Here is a 26,738-nt window from a genome sequence, read left to right as displayed (position 1 = left end):
AAATTTTGAGTTTGATAAAATTTTCAGTTATCATAAAGAATTAGTGTAGAGTAGTGTTTTACGGTAAGTTTAAATTTTGCAATTAGCTCAATTCTATTATGCTGAAAACAGCTATTAGCTTAAAAAACGACTTCGGTCAATTATATTTATAATCTAAAGCAATTAGTTTACTTTTGCTAAAAATATTTTACTGTTTTGGTATGTCAATGAAGAAACATACTTTTAGCAAACTAAAATAAAAACAGCAGGAATAGTTTTGTTATAAAGCGAAAAATCACTCAAGTCAGTGAAAATATTATAAAGCATTTATTGCAGACGTAGTTAGAAGCACACTGGTTATTTTGTATTTTGAATTTGTCATTTTAGTCGATAGAGCACGAAAATGGAAAACAAAATAACACATAAACTAAAAATTATAAAACTTGTGTTAAGATTGTTTTTTTATATCATTTCGTTTTTACTTTACGATAAACTATTAACATTAAACGTTTATAAAGTGACAAATCTAAATTGAAAACACTAAAGATATATTTTTAAATTCAAAATATATCTCTTAGATGATAGTCAGGATTTAGGTTAATTATATTAGACCAGGGATCGGCATCTTTCCATATACAAACAAACAATTTATTTATTATCAACAAGATGTATACTTTTTATACAAGCTGACGTTTTTAAGATTTCATAATCTTTGAGACCAGCTATTTTTTATACATGTGTACTTGTACTATAAGGTTTGATTACCAATGCATCTATTTGTGTAAGTTACATTTAATTTGTTGTTATAACACTTGTGAACATGAAAGTTAAGTAATGTGATTCAAGGAATTTGTTTACACTAATAGTGAACTGATAAAAGCTGCTTTTTTTAAATTAATAAAACAGAGGTTGCTGTGTACTACTTATTGATGTTTTTATTACTTCTACAAATAAAAAAAAATTGAAAATTTTTTTATTTCAAGTTTACAAATATGTCAACCTTAAGAAAAAATTAAAAATGAAGAAACTTTATTTTTTATACAGCGTATAGGCCTGCTTAACTTAAATGCGTATTAAAAGATGTTTAAAAACAGTATCATTGTATTGTAATGCAAAAATATAATATGAAACAAATCGATTAAGTATTCAATAGTCAAACTATTATATAACGACAAGTTTTAGTTTTTTAGCTGTAAATCAGACAAAGTGATTTAGTGAGATTAACAAAGAAGTATTCAATTCAGTTTTTTTGGAAAAACTAAAGAAATAAAAGGATAAATATTTACTTGACACAAAAATAAGTCTTTAGAAGTCTTACACAACTTTTGCATTAATTGTATGAGAAAAATTTGAATCATTTACATTTTTGTTTTCGTTGTTTAAAGTAATAATGATTATTAAGTCAAATCAAGTCAAAAACAGTTCAATTAGTTTTTTGGCTTCTGTACCGATTTAGATTTAATTTGATATTTTTAACCGTTAGGTGTCACCAGCACGCTGTTTATAATACTAAACGATTTTGTAGCCGAATGTTAATTTTATTTATAAAGCAAATTCGCTATAGCTGTAGCTTTTTCGTATCTAGCGGATTTTAAAACTATATTTTTAAAAATTTATTCGATCAAAATAACGCATGGCAATTAAACAATAAGAAACCAAAGAAAACAGTTTGCTTCCGGAAAAACTTGAATTATATTCTAAATTATAAGTATTTGTGTAACTTTGTATGATACTGATTACTACGAAAAGCCGTAATACCGTTGTTTAATGTAAATTACAATAAATTAATAAATCAAACAAAACGAAGACTTATACTTTGACTAAAATATGCTTATTTTATGTTTAATATTATAAAACATCAGTATTTAAATAACTTTTGATAGTACTTTTCTTCTCAAATAAAGTATCTGGATATTTCAAATATTCATTTTATAAAAATTTTAAGTAAATTAAATTAACTTTATTTCTTTTTATACACCCCCTAATTCCTAATTAACACTATGGTTAAAAATGTTTATAATATTACTAGTTCTTAACTAAATAATTTAGTTCAATTGCTCGAAAAGTTATTAAAAAAGTAAAAGATCTAATGAAATAAACTATTTTTTGACTTTAGGAACTGTTATATTGTCAAACTGTTATATAAACTAAACATTCACCAAAGGTTATCATTCAAAATTTTTAGTTTAGAAATTTAAAAAAGTACCAAAAAACGTTCTCATAATTTATCATGTTTAGTTTACCTATTTGGAAATCGGTAATAAAATTGTTTTGTGTTTAATTTGTTGTTAAAAGATAAACATTTCGTTTCAATGGCCGAACGTACTAAAATAATTAACTTTCGATTGAATTTGTTTATACAAAGTTTTTTCATAAAGAATTATTTAAAAAACAAGTTTGTGTATTTATTTTTACTAAGCAGAAATTTTATCTGAAATATATTAAAAAAAGTTATTAACAAAATTACTTAAAATGGTAAAAAAATTAAAAGTTTTAATATTATATGAAAACTTAAGACTTAAAAAAAAAACTTTACTAAACTGTTTTTAAATATCTTAAAATAGCTGATTACAAGTAAAAAACTAAATATTTGGTATATTTAAAACTATAATCCTACTTTATACCAGTAAAGTTTGTAGTAAATAGCATACAAATTTTCAATTAAAAATAATTTATAAAATTCTATTTAGTTTATATAGAGTATACTTTAGAAGTAAATTTTAAAAAACCTTGGTAAGTGGATGAATTTTATTTTAATAAGTTAAATTTCATAATTTTAATACACTAAAAAGCATGTAGTTATATGCAATTTAAATTTTTAAAACTTTGTTTTTGGTTTTTATTAATAAAAAATTTATTTTATCACGATTTAAAGTTAATAAAAGCTTATAAATGTGTTTTGTAGCTGTCTTAATGAAACTTAAGTTTGTTTTTCAGTAAATTTTTAAATTCTATTTCATGCTAATTAAGAAATCCATCTTATCTTTTTACTATGCGCATAATTAATGTTAAAACGTAAAAAATTACTATAGGCAATAAAATATTTATTTAATAGCCGTATAATAGTTTGTGATGTAGACAATAGAGCTTTTATCAGTTCAAATAACCGCATAATATTTACATTATTGAAATTTTTAGCTCTTCATTTAACATGTAATGACAAAAATACTGCTGGAAGATTTGATCAAATATACAGCGAATTTGAAAATAATATTTTAAATAACTTGTTGTTTGTTGTTGACTTATTTTATAGTTTAAAAAAAGGTTGGTATCTAAAGTTATGATAGATGAAAAATATAAAAAGAGTAAATTAAATAATTAAAAGTTTTTATGCTAAAATATTACAAAACAATATCAAAAATAATTTAAATATAGTTTCAATTTTATATCTTTAAATATGTACAAATGTTCAACTTATAAATATGAAATTGAAAAAATATTAGTGGTAAAAAAATTGGTATAAATACTGACTTTTATTCGTTACACACATCTTAAAAGCTAATAAAATTGTTTTGTTTTTAATCAAGGTGATATATTTTTTAGAAAGCTTAACATTTAATTTAGTTATTTGAGTATGTAGTTAAATTTTGCACCTTAGATCTACTTAAGTTTGTAGTTACAATGTTTGATTAATTATTAATGACTAAAAATTACAAAAAGCTCTTTTTTGGTGCAAATACTTAATATTTTCACTTTTGAAAAGAATATTTCTTAAATTGTAACACATATTGAAATAAAAAGCCTGGTTTAATCATGGAAATAAGTATAAAACTTAAAAGTAGCAAATAAAATTTTCAAAGTTGACAAAGTTATTTAAACAGTACTAAAACAAATAAAATATTTTTTTTTCAATACTAACAATATGTCAAACTGTTCTATGAACTCAAGAAATCAATCAAAGTCATGATATAGTAAATTTAAGATAGATGGTTAAAAAACCTCAAAATTTATTTATTCTAGATGTATCTTATTAACTTATAAAATAGTTTGTTAGCATCCATGGGCTAGGTATAGTAAATTAGTGAAGTAACTTTTCTACTGTAAAATAGTTTAACAGTTTGTAATTAATTTAAGGTTGAAACAATCATACTTTTATACTCTAGCTAAATTGTTTACTATAACATTTAAACATTACTAGAGTTGTTATCGTACAAGCTTGATACTGAATTATTTTCAATACCTCGATGAAATACTCGTTTAGTCCTGAAAAATATGAGGAAAAGACTTAAATGATAATATTGAAAAATGAAACTACTAATAGTTTAAACAACTGTATAATAGCTCACGTTGCTGAAATTATTAGTGTATAACTTCAAAAGTAATGCTAAGAAAGTTGCTTTAAAACCGAATTTTGAAGTAGTTTTTAAGCACGAACATAATAAAGATATCATTTGTAGGATCGTTTTATAAGCTATTAGCTTTTAAAAGGTTTTTTAATGTTTTTAGAAATATATGTTTTTCGAAAATGCTAAAACACATAATTTTTTATAATGTTCCTAAATATCATATATAATATAATGATTTTAGGTTGGTAAATTTCAATGCTTACTAAATGTAGATTGTAGAAGGTCTTAATGCCTAGATATTTATTCATATATCTTAGAAATAAATACTTTAGATTTAATGTGTAGTTATATAACTAAAGAACTTGGAAGCGAAATTGTTTTGTGATAAGTTTGTGGTATTATAACAAAAATTGATAAAAATGTTTTTATTTTTCATTAAATCACTGATCCTAGGTTTACATTGAAAAAAAAAAGTAAATTTTGAAATATTTTAATATCAAAAACAAGTATAGTACTTTATAAAACACATTTCACAAATAAATAAAATAAAAGACGTTTATTAGGTGAACGAGTTTTAGTTTTCGTTCCCAAAAATCTATTAACAAGTATCATTGACCAAACAAAATTATTGTTTTTGTAGAAATATGATTTAGTAAATCTTAGTTAAAAATCAAATATAAATCATAAAGTTTATTTTGCAGATGTCTTAATGAAACACAAACATTAAAAAAATTGATTATTGATTTCCATGACAGTTAAGCATTTTACTAACCCTCACAATTTATAAATTGCTACAGTAATTTAGTAACAAGTAAAAATATCATTAGCAGAGACAAACTTGGTATTTGGAACAACAAAACTTTTACTAGTTTAAATAACCGTATAATAGGTACATTATCAAAATTTTTGGTTTTTCACTTCAAAACTAATGGAAAAAAAATTGCTTCAAACTAAAGTATTAAAATAACTTGTATACATAATTTACTCACAAATAAAGTTGTCTCTTAGACAACGCAAGCTACTGTATTGCTTTTTTTTTGTAAATATTTGATATTTGAAAAAGTTTTGTTTTTAGGTATTTAATTTGTATACTCTATCTTTAGCTGTTTTTTAAACTGTAGTTCAGGTAAGATTTTAAAGAATATACTCGGGAATCAAAATATTTTATATCGCTTAATCAAAAACTTATTTTATATCAAAAAAATAAAAAGTTGACTTTTAATAATGAATAATAAAATAACTAATAGTTTAAAAAACTTAATTATATATTTCACGTTATTAAAACAAAAAGTATATCACTTCAAGAATAATGTTTAAAAAGTTGTTTCAAAAAAGAATTTTGTAATTATTTTGAACAAAAATACAATAAAAATATTACTTCGATCGTTATAAAGTGATACATTTCTGAAAAAGTGTTTCGTTTTTGGAGGTTTTTAATCTAAGAAAACATAATACAAAAGCAAATTGTTCAGTACAAAAGTGTTAAAACATTAATATATATACAAATACAGTTTTATTATATATATGTTAATCAAACATCTTGATAAAGTTTTAAAGTTTAATACTTAAGTTTAAACTAATTTACATAGAACTTAAGTTTGAAAAAATAGATAAAAACTGTATGGTTTTATAAAATACTTAAGCTTGTTAAAGGTAAAAATAAAAATATATATCAATGCTTCTTTTTAATAAATTCGTACACGTGTAACAATTTGGTTTAAAGTTTGGTAAACCCAGGAAGTTAGAAAATTCTCAGAGATTAAATTAAACTGAGGTATTCGAATATGAGCGTAAAATATTAATGTTTTAATACTTTTTTAGGTAGTAGATTTAAGCTTAAATGAGTATTGAATATAAATATTTTTATTTATTTGCTAATGTACAATTCTATAAAGTTTAAATTCTAAATTATTTAATTTTCAAAGTAAACAAAATATTATTAAATAGAAAAATCTTCAAATGTGCTATTAAAAGTACGATTTTTAATTTTTTTTTATACAGAAATTGTAAAAAATCCTCTTCCACAATTTTTATTTTCAACGGCCAAATTATTTTTTTTGAATTAAATTATGATATAAAATTTTGTTGTGAAACTTAAAAACTAACATTCCTGATCTAGAAATAAAAAAACTCAAAACTTGTTCTGTTCGATTCAAATCTAAGTTAAAAAACAAAATTAAGCCTAAACTTTTCGTTTTAAAAAATCGACCCTTTTTTGAAAACTAATTAATAAACTAATATTAAAATTTAACAAATTAATTATAGCTATTTAAATTTTTAACATTTATTTTATTGTGAAGCTAAAATGTTTTACAAGCCTATAACTAGTTAAATAAAGAAAGTTAAACAAGTAAGTGATCAATTTTTCGTACAAAACCTCAGATTTTAATCAAAGTGTTTATTTAGATGATTTTCCTGTTCTATTAGGAAAATTTTAATCGCTTTTAAATAGCTAAGTTTTTGTTGTAATATAAACATTTATAACCTAGTTACTTGTTAAAAAACAAAAAACAGTTTAGTAACTTTAAAAGCATGTTTTGTATTCTTTGAATTTTTTATTGTAATCTAATGTTACCTCTTTATAAAAAGTTTATTATTAATGATAGAAACTTTAAAAACCTTTATAAATACAGATATACAAAATTTACACACAAACAAAATGCTACTTTCATAAAACTCAAAAGTGTATTTCATAAGTAGTTTTTCTCAATTTTAATTGCAAAAGAAAAAGAAATTTTCCCATAGTTACCGCTAATTAAATTTAGGAAATGCCAAAAACATATTGTTGTCAGTATTATAAGATAGGTAAAAATCACATAACAGGTCGTTGTGTAAAACGTTTAATGTTTTTAAAAAGTTTAAAGTAAGTATAACCCTTGTTTAAAGACTATTATTGCAGTTTTTAGATCTTATTAAAACTAGCATTAAAAACAATAAATAAACATAATTCTCACACATTAACATTTGTTAACATAGCACAGGGCCTTTTATTTTACTTTATATGTATATATAAATATTTGACAACTTTGTTTATACTACAGTCATTAAAGTCTTTAGATCTCACAAATGATAAATTACTCAATAGGCCTACATTAGATATCAAGTTACTAGTTTTAGATTGCTACAAAATTTTTGTTTATACAAAGTCATTTTAGTCTTAAGATCAAACAAAATGACCAACTAAAGTAATGAATCACTGCATTAAATTGCATTAAGTAACTATAAAGGCGGTTTGTTTATAATTTTAGTTTAAGAAATATTTCAGTAGTATTTTGCAAAACTCATTATAGACTTTAGACCTCACAAACTGACAAATTTTTCAACTAGACTTGACTAAATGCCCAATTATAACTTACAAAATTAAGGTATCGTGACGCAATATAGAGCATAGCAATTTGCATAGCCCCAAGCGTTTTTGTTAAATGAAGCAGCAAAATTCAACATTTCAGTTTGTTCAACTGCACTTGTTGAAGCTTTGTTGTAGATGTACAAAACGATTTTTATATTGTTTTATATTTAAATTTTTTTTGAAAAGGAAATTTATAAAAAAGCTTATATCCATAGCGGTTTATGTTGTTTTTAGTAAAAAAAAAAAAAGTTTATTTAAAATTTCTCTTATTAAATGCTTTGTGTTTATGTTTGTTTTTAATTTATTTAGTTGTTTTTTTAGCGTATATAAAACACTATTTCTTTAATCATGTTAATGGTAAGTATGATTGATTTAGCTTTAAAAGTCTAATTAGTTTATTTAATATTGACTTTTTTTATGAAAAAGTTTTTTGAAAATTATTTTATTACAGATCAAGAAAGACTTATAACTAAAGTAAAACAAAAAATATTAAAATCAAACTATAGTTTATGACCTTTTTGTGAAAAGTTTATTAAAAGAAATTTAAAAAAAAATTCGTGATAAAAAATATACTTTGTTATCATTCAAGTTAAAAATGAGCATGCAATACAAATTAAAAAAAAAAACAAATTAAAAATAAGTAGTGCTTAAACTATTGTATATTTATACCAACTAGTTGTTTAGAAATTGGTTACATTATTATATATATATATTTTTTCCTATACTTATTAAAAAAATCAATGTTGATTTGAAACTTTGTCAAAATAAACTTATATTTAAATTTAACAGTTTTTTTAGTTTTATTGTAGAAACGTTAGTTTAAAGTAAATATTGGAATAAAATAATACTATTCTTATATTAAGTAAATTAACAAAGAATTATGTGCAATACTGAAAAAACTCTATTAAGTTTAATTATTTTGTAAAATTTAGTAAACTAAAAATTGCTTTTTTTTTACAAAATGATATAAATAAAATCAAAATACTTTGAAACTCACAAAAATGCAGCTAAGTTGAATACTTTTTTATTTTAACTATTCACAGCATATAAAACATATGAAGCAATCAATCTAAATTGAAATGATGAAACTTGACAACAATTTTAAACAATTATTATTTTGTTTAATGATTTGTTGTTCTAAAGTTATTTCTCAAAAATACAGAAAGGAATCTACAAGTTAGTTAAAAAAAGTGTTTTAATTCTTAAGAACAGAAGCATATTTAGAATTTTGTAATACTTTAAAATCCTTAGTTTTATTAAGTATTAGTTTTTATAGCTTTGTTCGTAAAAATTTATACCTAAAAGGCAAAGTTTCATAACAAATATGTTTTCAAAACAACCGCTTTTTATTGTCAAACGTGATTTTTTTGAAATCTTTGTGTAAAAGTAAATCTTTATATGTTTTCGATTTGTAAAAAAAAACTTTTTTTGATATTTAAAACTTTGAGACTAAAATACTTTAAAAATACTTTTAACTATAAATAAGTTTAACAAATGTAAAATGTTTAATTTCAAAATGTGGGACCGTGAATTTTGTTTAAAAAATCATTACAACATCATATGTTAACAATTGTTATTAAAAGAAGCTTGGAAACTTTGTTAAATACTATATTAGAATGCTGTAACAGTATTTCAATACTTTATATTTTAATATATTCAAAACTTAAGATTTATGATATTATTTTTTTAGATCAAAATGATATCATGCACGATCCTGGGTGTGAGTTTTTATTTTTATTTTTTAAATTATTTTTATTAAAACAGTTTTATGAGTTTTAAATTTACCAGAAAACTAAAACTTTACTGTTTACTTTTAACTATACTGAAAAAATTACTGCAGTATTTAGTATATTGTATATTTTTTTATACGAGTTTAAACAAAACTTAATTTAATGATAATACTATAAAACAAAATCTAAAGATAATAAAGACTTAATTATAAATTTTATACTTTATTTTATTCTTTCGAGTTTTTAAAAACACTTGTTGATGTTTTATATGTAAACTAAATTAGAAAAGTAATTTTTTTAGTATTTTATTTTTTAGTACAAGTTTATCAGTTTAAACTATACATAAGTTGTTTATTAAAATTTAAAACTAATATTTTAAAGTTTTATATGAAAATAATCAAAACGTTGATTAAAATCAAGCTGTAAACTTAACTTGACAGTGATTAATTTTATTTGTGGTTTTAAAATCATAAAATGTGTTGATTTTTTTATTAACTTGAACTTTTATCTATATCAAGTTTATTTTAGTAAATACCAAAGCAAAATCCTAAAAGTTAGCAAAACATGTTTTATCTCGTTATTAAGCAATTATCTCATTAACTTTAATAGAAGTTAACTTTGAAAAAGTTTGGATGCACAAAAAATGCTAACGATAATTTAATTTCACACAATACACACTTTAATGTAAATCTAATGTAACACAGCTTTAGAATATATGAAATTGGTAATTAAACTTTTACTGTTTTTACCTCAAGTTTATTAAAGTATAAAGTTACTGGTTTAAATTGGCTTTGCAAATTGAAAAATTGACGAAAATCAAGAGTTTTCTTTGCTACTGAATAGGGGTATTGATAAAACTTAAGGTAATTGTAGATAAGATTTAGAACGTTACGTTGCAAGATATCAAGTATCATCACATAAATTACAAGTGCACAATAGACTTTTGTTTTTTTGTATAAAGTATACCTTACTGATGTGTTTTAAATGTTTGATGTTAGTAAATTTATCAGATAATCATTTCTGTTTTATTTTTGTAGTTTCACAACTACATGCATTGTTTATACTTCTGTAGTAAACCCAATAAAATAACCCAACGCAAATTATTCCTTTTCAATAAGTTAGTATTTTAAAGCAAGTTGAAAACATTTTATCGATACATACTAGATCTTTGAAACTATTGAATTTATCAGATTGTCATTTTTGTTGTGCTTTTTGAAAATGAAACTTCATTTTAATAGCTACACCCATTGTTTAACTTTCAGAGACTTTTATATCAACAAAAAAACTTTAACACAATGAAAAAAAAAAACATGCAAACTAAACGAAAAAGTTCATTTGAAATCATATAAGTAATATAAGTAATTTATTAAATTACTTTAATGTTGATTTCAATGGACAAAAGACTATATATTTTCTCTAACTTAATGTTTTTATGTCATGTGAATTGTTTTTACTAAATGTTAAATAATATAGCTTCTGTAAACTTTACAAAGTGATATTTAAACGATTTGCAAACAAAAATAATGAAATTGTTTTTTAAAAACCATAAGACGTTTTAAGTTTTTATTTTTTCCAAACATACAAAAAAAAAACAACATTTTATTTATTGTTTCATTAAATTTTTGTATTTTAATACCAATTAAGTTCAAACAAGTTTAAAAAAGTTCGAACAAAAGAAAAAAAAAAGCATTAGATAAAAGAATGGTGCTAAATAAAAAATTTTTTTTTTGTATATAAGCTTTTGTTTTTTAACTTTATTAAATTTCAACTGCAGTTATAAGTTACGAAAAAGTTGTTGACAAACTTTAGTTATTTTCTACTAAAATAAAATAAATTCATAAAGCTAAACAACTAATAGTTAAATAATGTACCAACTTAACTTATCTGAATAAAATACTTGTTAATTATGATTTACTGTGACACGTTCAAAATCCACCCGATCAAAATTAACCCAGTTAAATTCGAGAACCGCTTACCGATCGAGGGCAAGGTATAGGTGTAACAGTGACAAAGAAAAAAAAAGTAAAAAACATATAAAATAAATTAATAAAAAAAAAAGAAAAAAAATCGGGTGGATTTTGAACGCGGGTGAATTTTAATAGTATACCGATTTACTTATGATCTAAAATTTACAATAACTTTTATTGTAAGTAACAATACTTTAAATATTAAGCTGCTTCAATTGTCCGGTTAAAAGTACTTCAAACAAAAATAAATTTTGTTAGTTATTATTTTAAATATTTTTTGAAGGGAAATGCGTAGTTCAACTAAAAGCTAGCAACACAAAATGGAATCAGATAAATTGGAAACAGTTTAAACACACATCTAATCAACAATTTCAATGTACTTGGACGTTAGTTAAATTAAAAACAAATTATAAGTTAAAAAAGAAATAAATAAGTTTGAAAAAACTTGAACGTACTTCAAATCAATAGTTTCAATTAAAATTAAAAAACTATTATTGAAGCAAGTAAACTGGAAACATTTTAAACGTAACTTAAATCATTAGTTTTAATGCACTTGGAATTTAGTTATATTTTTATAATTACAATTTATTATACAATATTCGTTATATAACTGATTAACTTATTAGTAAGTATGTTCGTTTTAAATAAAAATCATTCACAGTTATGAGTCACTAAATTAATTTTGCTTACAGTATTATCAAAAAAATCAACTTTAGGCATAAACTAGTTATAGTTGTGTTGGTTTAAATGTTACAAACACTAAAAAAATTTAACAAAAGTACATTTTATCTAATAGCTATGTTCAAGTTTTTTTTAATATTATATATGTACAAGTTTAAATATTACTGTGTGTATTCCATGTGCTTTTAGGTGAAGAAAAAGCTAATTTATGCAAACTTTTTGAGTTTATATTACTCATTAATCATATTTATCATATTAAATTTTCTATACCACTTAAACCGAGTATCGCTATAAACTATAATATAAACTAGTTTAAACTTAGAGATAATATAAAAAAATTATTGTTGAAACAATTTAACAATTTTAAAATTAATTGAATTTATTTAAAATTCACGTTTAAAAAATTAGGACTAACATATTACACACTGAATTTAACGAATATGTTTTGCATTATTTGTCATTAAAAGCTATGTTTCAAAAGCATACTATTATGAAAGGATAAATTATTACAACAAACTTAGAAAAAGTGAAGAATAAAAAGTAAATTTTCCAAGTTAACCTCAAAAAAAAGCTTAATTTTATCTGAATTCTTTTACACTTAGCCTACAGGTTTTTCTGACCAATGTAAACAAATTTCGTGTTTTAATGTAAAGATTTACATTTTAAACAATTTAAGTATTTTATTAAATTTTAAAGATTTTACGGTAGCTTTGTAACATTAATGAGCTTGTTAATTAAAGAAGTTGTGTTAGTTTAAAGTTTTAAAAAATGTTGTAGTATCTTGTTTTATAATGTTTTACAGTAAAGCGCTTTAAAAATTTTAAATTTGTTACTTTTTTACCACTTTTAACTTTAATATAGCTTTATAATTTTTATTGCTAAACAACTGTTTTTAATGTTATACATTAGTACAACATTTAACTATAATTGACTTAAAAAAATAATAACATGGTTTTACTGAAAGTACGATTTTATTTTCTAATTAAACAGAGAGTATGCATAAAAACATTTAACAAACTACAAAGGAAAATTAGTTTTAAATTTAAAGTTCAGCTGTTTAATTAAAAGTTAACAATATAAAGTAACAATATGCTTATATTAAAGTTTTAAGATAAAAACTTGTGCATATATTTTATTTTGTAACACCAACTAACATTTTAGTGTTTATTTATTGCAGTACATAATTAAATTAAGCTATTGAAACTTATTAAATTTAAATACTTTAAAAATCATATAGTTAAAAGTTTTGTTTTAATGATTTTAAAATAAAACAGTAAAAAGAACACTTTTAAAACCTGAAGTAAGAAAGCAAGTTTTGAATTATAATTTTACATTTATAGTTGATTTGAATTTGACAAATATATTCAAGTAAAGCGTGTCACCAATTTAATTTGAATTTTAATTGGCTAAATGATTAAACTAATTTTAATTGCTACAACTTGACTTATAATAACAAACAAAAATTAAAATTAAAGTTTAATTGTATACAAACATAAACTATGAAAAATAAAGTTATTAATTTGTAAAAACATAAATGATAATGTAAATATAACATAATATTTATTTAGCCGTTTTCACCAATTAATCTTCTTACTAAAAATCTACAATTGATTTAATTTTTGTTTTACTTAAAGTAATGAAACGAACAACAGTTAAAAAATGCTTAAAATCAAACTAAGTAATTTATATATCTTTAGTAAAAGTTAAACACTACTAAACTAATAGTTTATACTTAAAGCCCTAAAATAATACATTTACATCATAAACAAAAAAGCTTAAAAGTACATTTAAAGATTAAACAGTTGTGAATTGTTTAAACTGATACATTTTTATACAAAGAACTTTAAAACTTTTATTTAATAAATTGGTAAATTAGTTGGTCTAAACCTTTTTATACATTTCAAAGCATTTGTCAGATTAATGAAGCATTTACTTTATTTTCATTAATGGCGGTTAAACAAGTCTAATCAGTTTTTTGATTTATTGTTACAAACGAGTTGTTTTATGACATTATGAGGTTATTGTGATAAATTTAATGGAGATAAAATCATTATTGTTAGTATTTTATACAATTTTGACAAAAAGTTAAAGCATTTATTGAAAAAAAATGAGCTAGAATATTCCAAAACATAAACTGCTAGTTTATAACATTAAAAAACAAGATTTCGTTAGGTTTTATTTTATTCTCAATTTAACTTATTTAAACTTAGATGCATTAAAAAATTTCATTTAGTTATAATTTTTGTTAGCCTTAACTTTATTAACTAAACAATTTGTAACTGTAAAAACAAAATTTGACAAAGCAAAAGTTAGTCAAATTGTAAACATATGCTCAAATTTGAGTTCTTACAACGTTTTACAAGTTATAACTATCAATTAGTGTCTAAAATTACAATTTTATTCTACCTTGTCATTAATTGATGTTAACTGTTCAAAATTGTTGTAAAACATAGGTACAAATACTTACTTAGTTAAATACCAACTTTGTTTGTTTATATTACTTTCTTTTAAGCTAAATCAGTTTTTTATTTAGGTTTTAGTTTGTCTAACAGTTATTAAACGGAAAGACGTACTTGTTGTAAAAACTTGTTCACTTGTACTTGTTCAAAGTTGAGTAAAATGATTATTAACTAAACTAAAATTAGTGAAGTGAATTTAATTTAACTGGTTTTGATCGTGAATTTAATTTTGAAATAAAATTCGTTGATGTTTAAAATTAAAAAAAAAAGTTTTGTTATATAGAAAACAAAATACTAAGTTAAGTAGCAACTGATGAACAATATTAAGATTAAAATTAACAGAATGTACTATATAATATAAAGTTTTATCATAAAATAATGTCTGATTATGATAATTCAATAACTTATATTAATCAAAAATAAATTAATTTTACAAAGTCATTTATATTTTTTTTAATTAACTATCTTTCTTCTAATTTTTACAAAGCTTTAACTAAAATAAAAATTAATAAACAAAGTCTTAAAGTTAGTTTAAGCTATTCTAGTATAAACAAATAGTTTATTTTGAAAAACGTCAAACAAAATTTAATCGCATGCATATTCATATTATGAACAAAAACAAAAAACTTAACTAGTAAAATAGTAATTAAGTTTCTAAAATTACTGGTTTTTTCACTAACAATATTTAGAAAAATTATAGAAGTTTTAATAATTTATAACTTCAACAATGTTTTAAATACATGAGTAAAATAAAAAAAATTAAACTGTTAACTTGGTATAACTATCGAGCATACAAAAAAAAAAGCTTAAAATAAAAGAAAAAAACACTAGGTACGTTATAAAATACTACATAGTTTTGTAAAAAGATATTAAAATTAAAAAAAAAAATTATTCGAAATCAAAATGAAAATTTTCTTTAAAGAACTGTCGTGTATAGAGTTACGTTATAAAATTATAAAAAAAAGTGTGGTTTTATTGAAGAAAAAACCTTATTTAAATAAATGTAACTTCGACCAATTTAAACTTTTCAAAATTCATTAGATTTAAAATTACTACATACTTATTATTTGTAACATGTTAAAATAAATTCTTTAAAGATTTTCGTTAAGGTTCACAAGGAGTTTATTAAGCACGTTAATTTGATTAGGTTTGTCATTACAAGTATATGTGAAAATTATCTTAAATTTTTACACATTACTAACCGAATTTCCGTCAATTTATGTTTCAAGTTACATGTTTGTTTGCTCAACAAAGTCAAATATACTAAGTGGTTGTTAAAAAAATACATATATAAGTGATTAAGCTTTATTAGTAACTGTGTATATTATTATTTTTACATACTTTTTAATAATTCAAAGTTTAAACTTATTATTTCCCATATATTTTTAAAGCTTTCATTTAAAGTTTGTTTTTATTTTAGTGTAAATACTTTACTATTTAAAAGGATGTAAACTTGAGGTTTTGATTTTTCAAATAACTTTACAAACAAAACTTGTAACGATCTTATCACTTAATGGAATTTTTTGTGATCAATATAAATAAGCTTAGTGTCTTCATTGTTAGATTAAAATCTAACTAATTGATAATATTCGCTTTTTTTATTCCTAAACGTTTGGTTTATAATTTCGTTCTACTTAACACTTTAATGAGCTTTACTAATTACTAAACGTTATGTATATAACTTTAACTAATCTATTAAATTATAAAAATTTATAAAATTTAATCGTAATTACAACCGGACCAATTTTTAAAAATTCAATCCGGCTGTTTTAATACAACACCCGCATTGAATAAGCATTACTAAACTAGAATATTTTTAAAAACATACACACTTAAATACCTGAACTTTAAATTTAATGATTACTGCATTTATTCACAGTACTAACTAAAAATGCCTTATCTGAATAATGTATATTGATATATTTTATGTTTTACAAAATTCTGAATACATAAATGTAAACAAGAAGTATTATGTTCAAAGCGTTCAAAACTAAAATTTGGAATTTTATAGTATACTTTAAATGTTTAAAGTTGCACTCTTTTTCAAATAAAGTTTTTATCTTAGAAACGTTAACTAGACTAATTTTTTACTCCTATTAAATATACTTTTATTTTTTGTTTTATTTTAAAAAAGGTTTAAAATTTAGAAACTTTAGCTAAGTTTCTTTTTATTTATTTTACGAGTTTAATTTAGTTTTCTACAAGTTTTTATAAACTGTTTTCATTGTTAATTAATATTTTGTTGAATCCATCTTATACTTTAATATATCTTTAAATAACCGTTTTTTGCTAAAAAACTGGTACTTTTTTTTGAAAAAAAAAAGTTTAAATAATACTAAAGTTTTATTTATAGACAAGCGTACAAAATTAAATAGACCTTGAATTAAATATTTTATTTTATTGGTTTCTATGACCAATGTTTACAAGATTAACGTCTTGTTGTAAGTTTTTAATTAAATTTATTAAATAAAGTAGCTTAAAAAATTTAAAATTTCTACAAATAATTAAAAGACCTCTTCTACTAAAACTCTACAGTTTTAATTTTACTGGTTTACTACTTGGTTTAGTGATTAAAATTTTAAGAAAAACAACATGAGCTTTGAAAAATAGTTATTGTTGTAAATTCTATCGTAAATTTAATCAACAGATGATTACTTAGCTAACAATGTTTCACCTGTAACGAACCTCAGAGCTTAAAAGTAACAATAAATAACATGCAGTACAAAATGTATTGTGTAAGAGAAAGTTGATAAGTAATCAACAGTGAGAATGTAATTAGTAATTAATTAGTCATTATTGCAATGTTTTAACTATTTTTTGAAAATTTTATTAGCGTAACAATGTTTCACTCGCTTGATCCAAATCAAACGGGATCATCAGTTGAATAAAATCTGTAAACATTTTTTACAATAACATTCAAGAAGTAAAATACTTGAAATAAAAAACAAAAAATAAAGGTAATTAAAAACTAAAACAAAAAACTAAATAAATCTACAAAGTAAGTTATTGGAAAAATACATAATTATAATACTATATAAAAATTAATTTAAGGGAAATTTTTAAAAAGCATTTTCTAAAACTTAACAATACTTAATGAAAACTGAATAGAGGAAGCTTGTCTAAAATAGTGAATAACAAAAAATATTTATGAGGTATAAAAACTTAAAAAAGTTTATAAATGTATAAAATAAGGAACAATAATATATGAATAATTGATGAATAAGAAAAAAAAAGACTTAAAGTTCGTGGCAGTTAGTTTCTTTATCGATAATTAATGTATACGCTAGCAAATCTTATTCTATGTAATTAACGAAAATAGTTTACCTGTTCAAAAACGGTTCGTTAAAATACTTTAAAACTTTTTAGCGGTTTATAAAACTAATTAAATAAATTTGTAAAGGCAATAATAGTATAGACCAACCTGTTTTGATTATATTATTTTAAATGAGTTAGTTCTTGTAAAAGTGTTAATATAAAATGATACGATTACTAAATCCTTAAAACTTATTGCACAGTTTAGGTTATACATGTTTTAAACAGTGTATGCATTGGATAAGCGTTATAAGACTAGAAGATTTTTTATAGAAGTTTAAATTTATCTGACAGACTGACAAATCTTTTTATCTTTTGACCTTATCTTTGTACGTAAATTTGAAAAGATGAAAACACAAACTTTATTGTTAAATATTTCAAAACCAAGAAGTTAACTTAAGCTTATTTGCTCATAAAGTAGTACGAAAGTTGCTTGTGTAATTTATGAACTTATTTTTAATTTGTTTTACTTAATTCAAGTCACAAAAAGCTTTAAAGCTAATTAAAAAAATAAATTTTAACATTTATGTAATAATAAAATAATTTAATAAAACTTTTTCGACAAGTTTACGACTTTTTATTCGTCATTACATGTATTAAAAATTTAAATAGCTTCTTAAATGTTAAACAAAAGTCAATTATTTTTCAAAATGTTTACTGAATGTTTTAGAAATATTTATTAAGTTAGTTTAATATTTATATATTTTAAGACCTTACTCATTTACATTAGTATATTTCAAGTGTTAAAGCATAAAATTTTGTTTTAGTTTGTTTTATTAAACACAAAGTTTTGTAGTTTGCTTTGATTGTTATTCTATTAATGCTTTTGACTTGTAGTAATCTTTTGAAACCTATCTAAAAATGAGTTTAAACGTATAATTTACTTTTATTTACTTTCAAGTTTTTAATAAGTTTTTATCATATCACATATACCATCTGAACACAATTTAATTTTGAGACATAGGTATCATTCTTATCAATACTCATCTCAATCGTTACCGAATCGTTTCTTTAGTCAGCATATTTTACCTTACTTTCACTTATATTACTAGAGTTTTTTAGTTTAAAATTTTTTAAAACAAGTAGTTACAACACTTTTTAACTTTTTGTTCTAAAACTAGATGACTAAGGGTTGTTTGTTTCATTTTAAAATGTTTTGTAAAGATTGTATTAGAGTTGTATATAAAGGAAAGTAGAACTATTAAATTTAATAACTTGGTAAACTTATATACTTTGCTGTAAAAAATGCCAGTTTTTGTCTAACATAATATGTATATTGTTTAACCAAAAAAAGTGATTAAGATTCATTAAAGTAGAAAGTTTTTCAATAGAAGTAATTTAGACTAATATAAATCTTTAAAATTACATTAGATGTTACAAAACTACTTTAAATGAGTTTAATTTAATTTGAAGTTTTATTAAAGTACCTGAAAAATATTAAAACTATTACAGTAACTTATTCAGTACGTTTATTGAATTATTAACTGAAATTTGTTTAAATTGTCTAAAAATTTAACGCATTTTTTAATACTTTTATTTAACTTTTGAAAATAGATTTACATACACGGTTATAGATATTAATTATTATAATAGATATACAATAAAAAAATCGTTATATGTAGTAGAGTTGTACATATTGTGTCTAATGGTTTTTGTCTTCAGGTGACTTTATTATATTATTTATAAAACAAATTTTAAAAAATGATACTTATATAAAAATATACAAATTATTGTATTGTATATAGTTTACTTCAAACAACTAAACTGCATCTATCGTTTTAATTTAGATACTTTATTAAACTTTTAACAATTAAAGTTAACAGTATTTTACATAAATTTCATCAAAATCATACCTCCTGCTATTGAAATAACACCGAGTCTCTGAAATAAATTAATAAAGTATCTAAAGTAAAACGATAGATGCAATTTAGTTATTTGAAGTAAACTATATATAACACAATTGTTCGAATATTTTTCTGTAAGCATCATATTTTAAAATTCATTATTAAATTCTAATCAGCACCGTTGGATCAGCATTGTTGGACGTCTTCTAAGATAGCATTGATTCAAACTTAATATTTATTTATATAATATTTAAATACGCTAAAAATAAAGATACCTAGTTAAACAAAACTAAATAATCAAATTTGTTTTATTTATGTATAACAGTATAGTAGGACCACCTACTTCTAAGATAGCACTGAGTCTAACCAGAATAAATAAACATTAAGTATAACAAGTATACTTAGTAGCGTATACATTTAAATAAATATATTTCAACAGCATAGTAGGACCACCAGCTTCTAAGATTGCACTAAGTCTAACGAGAATAAGTTTCGGGGAACTTCAGCAAAATTCTCACTGTGGGAGGGATTTTCTGCAAGTAATTTGATTTTTATTACTTTTTTAAATAATGAGTTTTATCTATAATTATATTAAAAAAAATATATAAGAAGTCAAAGTTCATCAATTTGAAATTTTTAATTTGCTGAAAAAATATTAAACTTGTTATATTTGCTTTACTGATAACTTTAAAACTTTAATTAGAAGACAACTCTGATTTTAATAAGACTATTGATACAAACAAAAACAAAACTCGCTTAAACTTATATAAAATGTAAGCTGCTTTCTTAATGCTAAGTAACTATAGCTATTTATATAATGTTCAAAATATTAAAAAGTTATACGAATATTGTTTAGTTTTGTTGTCAATAAAAGTTTATTGAACACGATAAGAAAAAATCGGTTCTTAAATTTTTTTTCATTTGATCAGAAAAAGGATCTGGTGTATATAAAATACCTAAAATATACGTACTGATAAATTATCATTTATTAAAATGATTAAAAAAAAAGAGTAACAATGCGATCAAATACAATTCTAGTTCAACGTTTTTCATTAATATGTATAAGTATAATTAATATAATAAAGTATTTTGAGGTAGAATAAAAGTATACAAATTACTTTAACAAAAGGATTTTTCAAGGTTTAATATTTAGGTTGATTTTAATAATACACATTTTTGAATAAAACAAAACTATTTTTTTTTACTTTTCTTGATTCTTTACTACTATCATATAAAACACAAATATGTGATTTCAGTAGTGAACACTATATGAATATAAAACAAACAGATTATAGACCAGAAGCACGATAAAGGAAGATTTTGTAAACAATCACAGGTTACTGATTACATATCAACAGGTAAAATTTGTTTAAAAGTTTAATAGATACGCATGTATTTCAAAAAAGCAATAAATTTAATATATAGTATAAAACATGTTAGTAAGATATTGAGAAGCTAATAATTGTTATAACCAGTTAATTTATTTCAATGATTTCTTTAATAAAGTAAGTCAATAAAAACGTAGAAAAGATAATCATAAAAGATAATAATACAAACATGATTTTAAAGTTTTTAAGTAAGAAGTTTTCGATTAGATGTTCAGGGTTAATACAGTATGTTGTAAATAATCTAATTATTTTGTTTTTCAGCCAACAGCATCAGACTAGATGTCCAAGGCGAATACCAACTTCCTCACATTTTGAGAGCACAAAGATCTCCATTTGATCTCAAATATAAAGCTGTGTCTTCGAAACACTCCGGATTTATGTTAGTTTGTTTGTACAAATATTTATACTATTTTGATCTCAAATATAAATCATTTTCATCAAAACATTCAGGATTCTGTAAGTTTTGTTTATTAAATTAACTATTTTTGTACTTAACATTCTATATTTTTGTAAGTTTTTACGGCTGTTTTTTAAGCAAAATTCTGAATTTTGTGAGATTGTTTGTTATATTAAGCTGTTTTTTCCAAATATTTCGAAATTTGTTTTGTTCATTTTGTTCTATAAAATTGTGATTTCGAAAAATTCCAGAATTTTTTAATTTATTTTTGTTATATAAACCTGTTTCTTCCAAGCATTCGAGATTTTTGTTACCTAAATACCATTAATGTATGCTGTTCGCTTTGTGGTTTTTATTTCAAAAACTTTACAGTATTTAAATTATTTTATTAAAACATTGTTTTTTTAGAACTTAGTTTGTTTACAAACCAAGTAAAAACTTGAAAGTCAAACGCTATTTAGGTAAAAAAACTGTCATTATTAACTCTCTAGTATTATATTAATTTCTATCAATAATATCAATAACAATATTATCAACAAACCACACGTTTTCGATTAAAAAAAGATAAGTCTCAAAAAAATTAATTAGTGTAATTATGTCTAGAATTGCATAAAGTTAGAATTTTGGTTGAAAAAATTACACAAGAAACACAAATTAGTAAAAAAAAACCATAACAACTTTTACAACTAATTATGGAAACAATACATCATTTTGATTTTGTTTACAAACACTTTGTAGTGAAATTATGATTTTCCCACCCTAAAAAACAACATGCTAAAATGACTTAACTGTTTTGCAAATAAATCAAAACTTGACATTGTTTATGTTCATTGAACAGTTCTCACAAAACATTGTATAACTAAACATAATATAGTAGCTTGTATCTTTGTTTGAAAACATAGCATATACTATACTAAACATATTATAGTAGATTGTTTCTTTATTAATAAGTATAGCATAGTTTTTACTAAAATTTGTACAAAATTATATTATCTTTATTAATAAACATATCATATACTATAATGATTATATTATATTAGCTTTTATCGCTATTAACAAATATTATATACTTCTCACTAAAAGCAGTATAGCAGCTTATACTTTTGTTAATAAATTTATTATTAATATTTATTACAGGAAAGTTAAAGCAGCAAGTATCAAGTCTTCTCATTTCAATATAATATTATCGTTAGTTTGTAATTACTATATATGTTTTTGTATATTTTTTGATACTAAGTTTTAATTTTTTTACAACTTTGTGAAGTGATCCGCTAAAATATTTTACATTTACAAATTTGAAATATTAAAACATCAATTAAAAGAAAAAAAAAAACAAAACATTTACTGCCAATAAGCTTTATTACTTTACATTAATTCAAACTGATCAATGAAGTTTGAATTAGTATACTTTATATACTTTAAGGAAACCTTCACTAACAAAATCAAATAATGATAGTTCTATACCTGCACCAAATTATTAACGAACTATTTATGTTTTTTCTGTAAACCACCTCCAACAAGTAGAGACAAAGACTAAAGAACTTTTACACCGAATTACTAATTAACTAATTATCTTATATATTTGTAGAAAACCTTCATTAACAAGTAGAGATAAAGATGATAGAATATTTGCACCAAATGATGTACAAACTAGTGAGGAAAAAGAAGAAGGTATTTTAAAATTTATTATTTTTTTGTTTTTTTTAATCTAGAGTTTGTATAATCTAAACTATTTGTTTTACTGTTTTACTTTGTTATACTTTTTAAACTTTTAAGTTGTTGAAATGAAAAACAAATTTTGAATTTAAACTTTCATTATTTAAGCGTATAGCTAAAACATTAATGACAAACATTTAAACAAACATTTTGTTATATAAAAAACTTTTTTATAATATATAAATTTATTTTGCACTGTTTGCTACATCGTTGCTATAAGTTACAGCTAAAGAGTAGTTAAGATTTTGTTGTTCAACTTTAGGGGAAAAATCTTAAGCGAAAAACAAAACTATTCAAGTTATTTGAGTATATTTAATAAAGCTGTGTTTTTTCATAACGTTAAACTAATAAACACATTAAGTAGTAACAAGTACTATTTACTTCAAAGTATATATTTTTGATTTTGTTTAAAGTTTTGAATGTAAATAAGTTGATACAAACTCAATAAAAAACACATTAAAACAAAACTTCAACAGAAAGAGATAAAGTTATCGTCTTCAAAGCAGTTTATAATATTCGATATTTATTATACTTAAATGTACCAAAGATACAGCTTTATGTATAACACATCTTTTAAAATTCTCAAACATTTTAATTTACAGAAAGAAATGAAGTAATGGAAATAGTGAAATTTGTTATAATTGTTCTTGTCGTTCTGTTGATTGCAATTGTGATCATGTTTTATGTAAGAAAGTGAGTTTATTTAGACTGAAAGTATGTTATGTTTACAGAAAAACTAAAAATGCGTTCGGAGCTACGAAACTACTAGACTTTTCAAAATGCACACAGACTTTTACATTTAACTTACATACATTTAATCTACAATTACAACAAATTCGCGTTCAGTGTTAGAGTTATTTTTTCAGCATAGCTTGTCGTAAACTTTGCTTTAAATTTGGTTTTATTGTATATGAGTACACCTATTAGTATTACCTTCTAATTATCACTTTTTACAAAAATTAAATCGGTTTAAAAAATTTGTATAAAAGTACATGATAGTAAATAATTTAAAATCATTAAGAACGTATTACTTTTGGCTTTGTTAGTTTTTAGAACGATTTTTATAAAAAAATAAAATATTGACAGGCATTAAGAGCTAAAACTAAATTTACATAAAACTAATTATGTATTTTGTATTATAGGCTGAAAATTTAAGTCGACTATAGGTAAAAAATGTCTAGAGTTTTACTGTATATTTCAATACTTTACATAATTAATTTAGGAAATCAATAAAAATATTTGACCAAAAAACACTTAGATACCACATTTATTGTTCTTTTACTTTTTAGGAGATATTGTCTTGCTACAACAAAAGATGATTTAAAAGATGAAGAACAACTTGACGATTATCCATACAAAGTTTGTAATTTATTATTTTTGTTTAATTATTTATCTAATTAATTTCTTTTGCAGTTAAAAAAAAAGTATCAAATAAGTTTGAAGTTACAAAAATTAAAAATATTATACTTTAAAAGTTTTTGATTTAAATTTATTTATCTAAGAATTCTGTAAAAAACAATAATAACAAAGGTTAGGAAATTTAACTAAACTTATCAACTATTAATAACAAAAATACTTGGTATATTAATGTTTGGAAGTTTAAAATGTTAATAAGCTTCTATTTTTTAATAAATTTCTGTAAAAATAAGTTTAGCTAGTAGTAAATAAAACTGTTGATAACAATTTTTAGATTTTTTAAAAGTCAGCTCGAAAATTACTTCAACAAAATTTTATCGTAAGTAAGATAACAATTATTTACGAAGCTTCAGAAAAACATTTTTTACCTTTATCTTTGTTTTTTGATATAACAGATTATGTTTTTGATGACAAATTTTAATCTCCAACTAAAGTACAGAATAAAGTAAACTGCATGCTACTAAAAATAATTGTAATTTTTTATTTTACACTAAAAAATTATACTTTATTTCAACTACAGAACCCGCTAACTGGTTTGCCGAGCAATATTTACATTGCAGCACAAGTCCCCACAGTAGCAGTACAAAATGAGCATAGGCAGAGAAGATCCACAGAGTCAGATGAAAGAAATAAAAGTGGATCAATAGGATCTAACAAGATAACAAAAGGATCCACTCATACTTCAAAGAGTAGAGATGGTTAAATAAAATTTGTATTTAATTGGAAAAATAAGTACTTGTGAATTATATAATATTTATAAGTCAGTGGGTTAAATATTTTTTCTGATGGATTACAGCCTAAAAGTTTGAATAGATATTACTATAATGAGTTTATTTAGTGATATCACTATAATGAGTAATAAGTCGATTTACAATGACACAAGTCAATTGTGTTGTTTTATAAGTTTATCAGTAATTTAAAGTTTTTTATGTGAACTTAAAACTTTTAAATTACTTTTACAAGTTAAACTTTGAAATTAGACATGTCTATTCCAAAAAATATTTTGTATAAGGGTCGACCTATACTTTCAAGAGATAAGTTAAATTAAAGTTCTTCTACATTCAAAAATGAGCGTTTTCATAATTTTTCTTTAACAAAATCTTAAAAAATGAATTCAGTTCTTTGTGAAAATTTTAAAACCCAATTTTTCATTTAAAAGTTATAACAGTATTTCAATTAAACCTCTTAAGTGAAGTTCTATAAAACTTTTTTAGCTAATTATATGTGTCAAATCTGTTCAAACTATTATTAATTAGAATATATTTAACTTTACAGAGTCATCGGCAACCACAAAAAGCTCTCAGGTCAAGCACAAGTCTCATTCGACGGCTAACTCGGTAAAATCGCACAGATCCAACAGGTTATCCCTGAAAGAAGAAGGGTCTGTAAAGATTAAAACAGAAGACGTCAAAGTTGAAATGCCAGCAGACGGCAAAGAAGACAAGAGGAGGAAACGAAAAAAACCGCTGAGCAAAGAAGAGCACGAGAAAAAGGTGAAGAGGAAGATGGAAAGGAAAAGGAAGAGAGAAATGAGGGAGAAGAGAAAGCAGAGGATGCTAGAGGATCCGGAGTATGCCGAGAAGAGGAAGAAGATGAAGGAGAAAAAGAAGGGAGAAAAGTTAAAAGAAAAAGATAAGAAAAAGGGAGAAAAGATAAAAGAAAAGGAGAAAGAAAGAACCGGTGAGAAAGAGAGGCGGCACAAGAGGAAGAAAAAACGGAGAGAGACAAGGGAAGAGGGAGAAAGGGGTGACAAATCTCCTAGAAGGAGACACAAGTCAAAGAAGAGACACAGGTCATCTAAAGACAAAATTAGAAAAGTTGATGACTAGTGAGAACGTTTATTGTCGATAAAATTTGAAAAGTTCCATTTAGTGTTTTGCAAGCGTACGTTTTATGAGATTAATTAAGCTTTAAATATGCTTTTTTATAATAAAAAAAATTAAAATATAAATATAAAAGTAGAGAAAATTGTAAAAAAAAAATTAGCCGAAAAAAATTTTGTTTATAAAACTTCTACTTTACTTCAGTTCAATGACTCTATTTAGTTTAAAAAACGTAAAATTATTTATACATTTAAAAAAATAGTATAATTAAGTATATTTTCAAAGTCTAAACGTTAAAAAATGTCAAAGTCAAGTTAAAATATATTTTTACAAGTAAGTTGTATGGTAATTAACAATTTTAATATGCTTCTGTCTTAATTAACTTCTAAAA

At 22.5% G+C, this 26,738-nt stretch overlaps 1 protein-coding gene across 1 annotated transcript; it reads left to right on the top strand.

Moving 5' to 3' along the window:
* Nucleotides 1-7,940: 7,940 nt before the first annotated feature.
* Nucleotides 7,941-26,529, top strand: LOC145831679 (uncharacterized). Its single transcript, XM_082938991.1, has 13 exons — nucleotides 7,941-7,971; nucleotides 8,658-8,790; nucleotides 9,305-9,334; nucleotides 11,595-11,697; nucleotides 20,047-20,146; nucleotides 20,896-20,965; nucleotides 21,257-21,374; nucleotides 22,530-22,580; nucleotides 22,981-23,063; nucleotides 23,711-23,801; nucleotides 24,398-24,467; nucleotides 25,045-25,222; nucleotides 25,800-26,529. The coding sequence occupies exons 2-13, from the start codon at nucleotides 8,694-8,696 to the stop codon at nucleotides 26,351-26,353; spliced, it is 1,545 nt and encodes a 514-aa protein (XP_082795117.1). The 5' UTR covers nucleotides 7,941-7,971; nucleotides 8,658-8,693; the 3' UTR covers nucleotides 26,354-26,529.
* The last annotated feature ends 209 nt before the right edge of the window (nucleotides 26,530-26,738 follow it).

This window comes from Thalia democratica, chromosome 3 (genome assembly GCF_965202585.1).
Source record: "Thalia democratica chromosome 3, ktThaDemo2.hap1.1, whole genome shotgun sequence".
Classification (NCBI taxonomy): domain Eukaryota; kingdom Metazoa; phylum Chordata; class Thaliacea; order Salpida; family Salpidae; genus Thalia; species Thalia democratica.
The sequence above is the reverse complement of the archived record's forward strand: the minus strand, read 5'-3'. Positions and strand labels throughout refer to the sequence as shown.

Coding starts and splice junctions, on each gene's coding strand:
- LOC145831679 (XM_082938991.1), top strand. CDS start 8,694: ATGATGAAACTTGACAACAATTTTAAACAATTATTATTTTGTTTAATG. Junction 22,581..22,980: donor CATTTCAATATAATATTATC/GTTAGTTTGTAA, acceptor ATATATTTGTAG/AAAACCTTCATTAACAAGTA. Junction 25,223..25,799: donor TACTTCAAAGAGTAGAGATG/GTTAAATAAAAT, acceptor TTAACTTTACAG/AGTCATCGGCAACCACAAAA.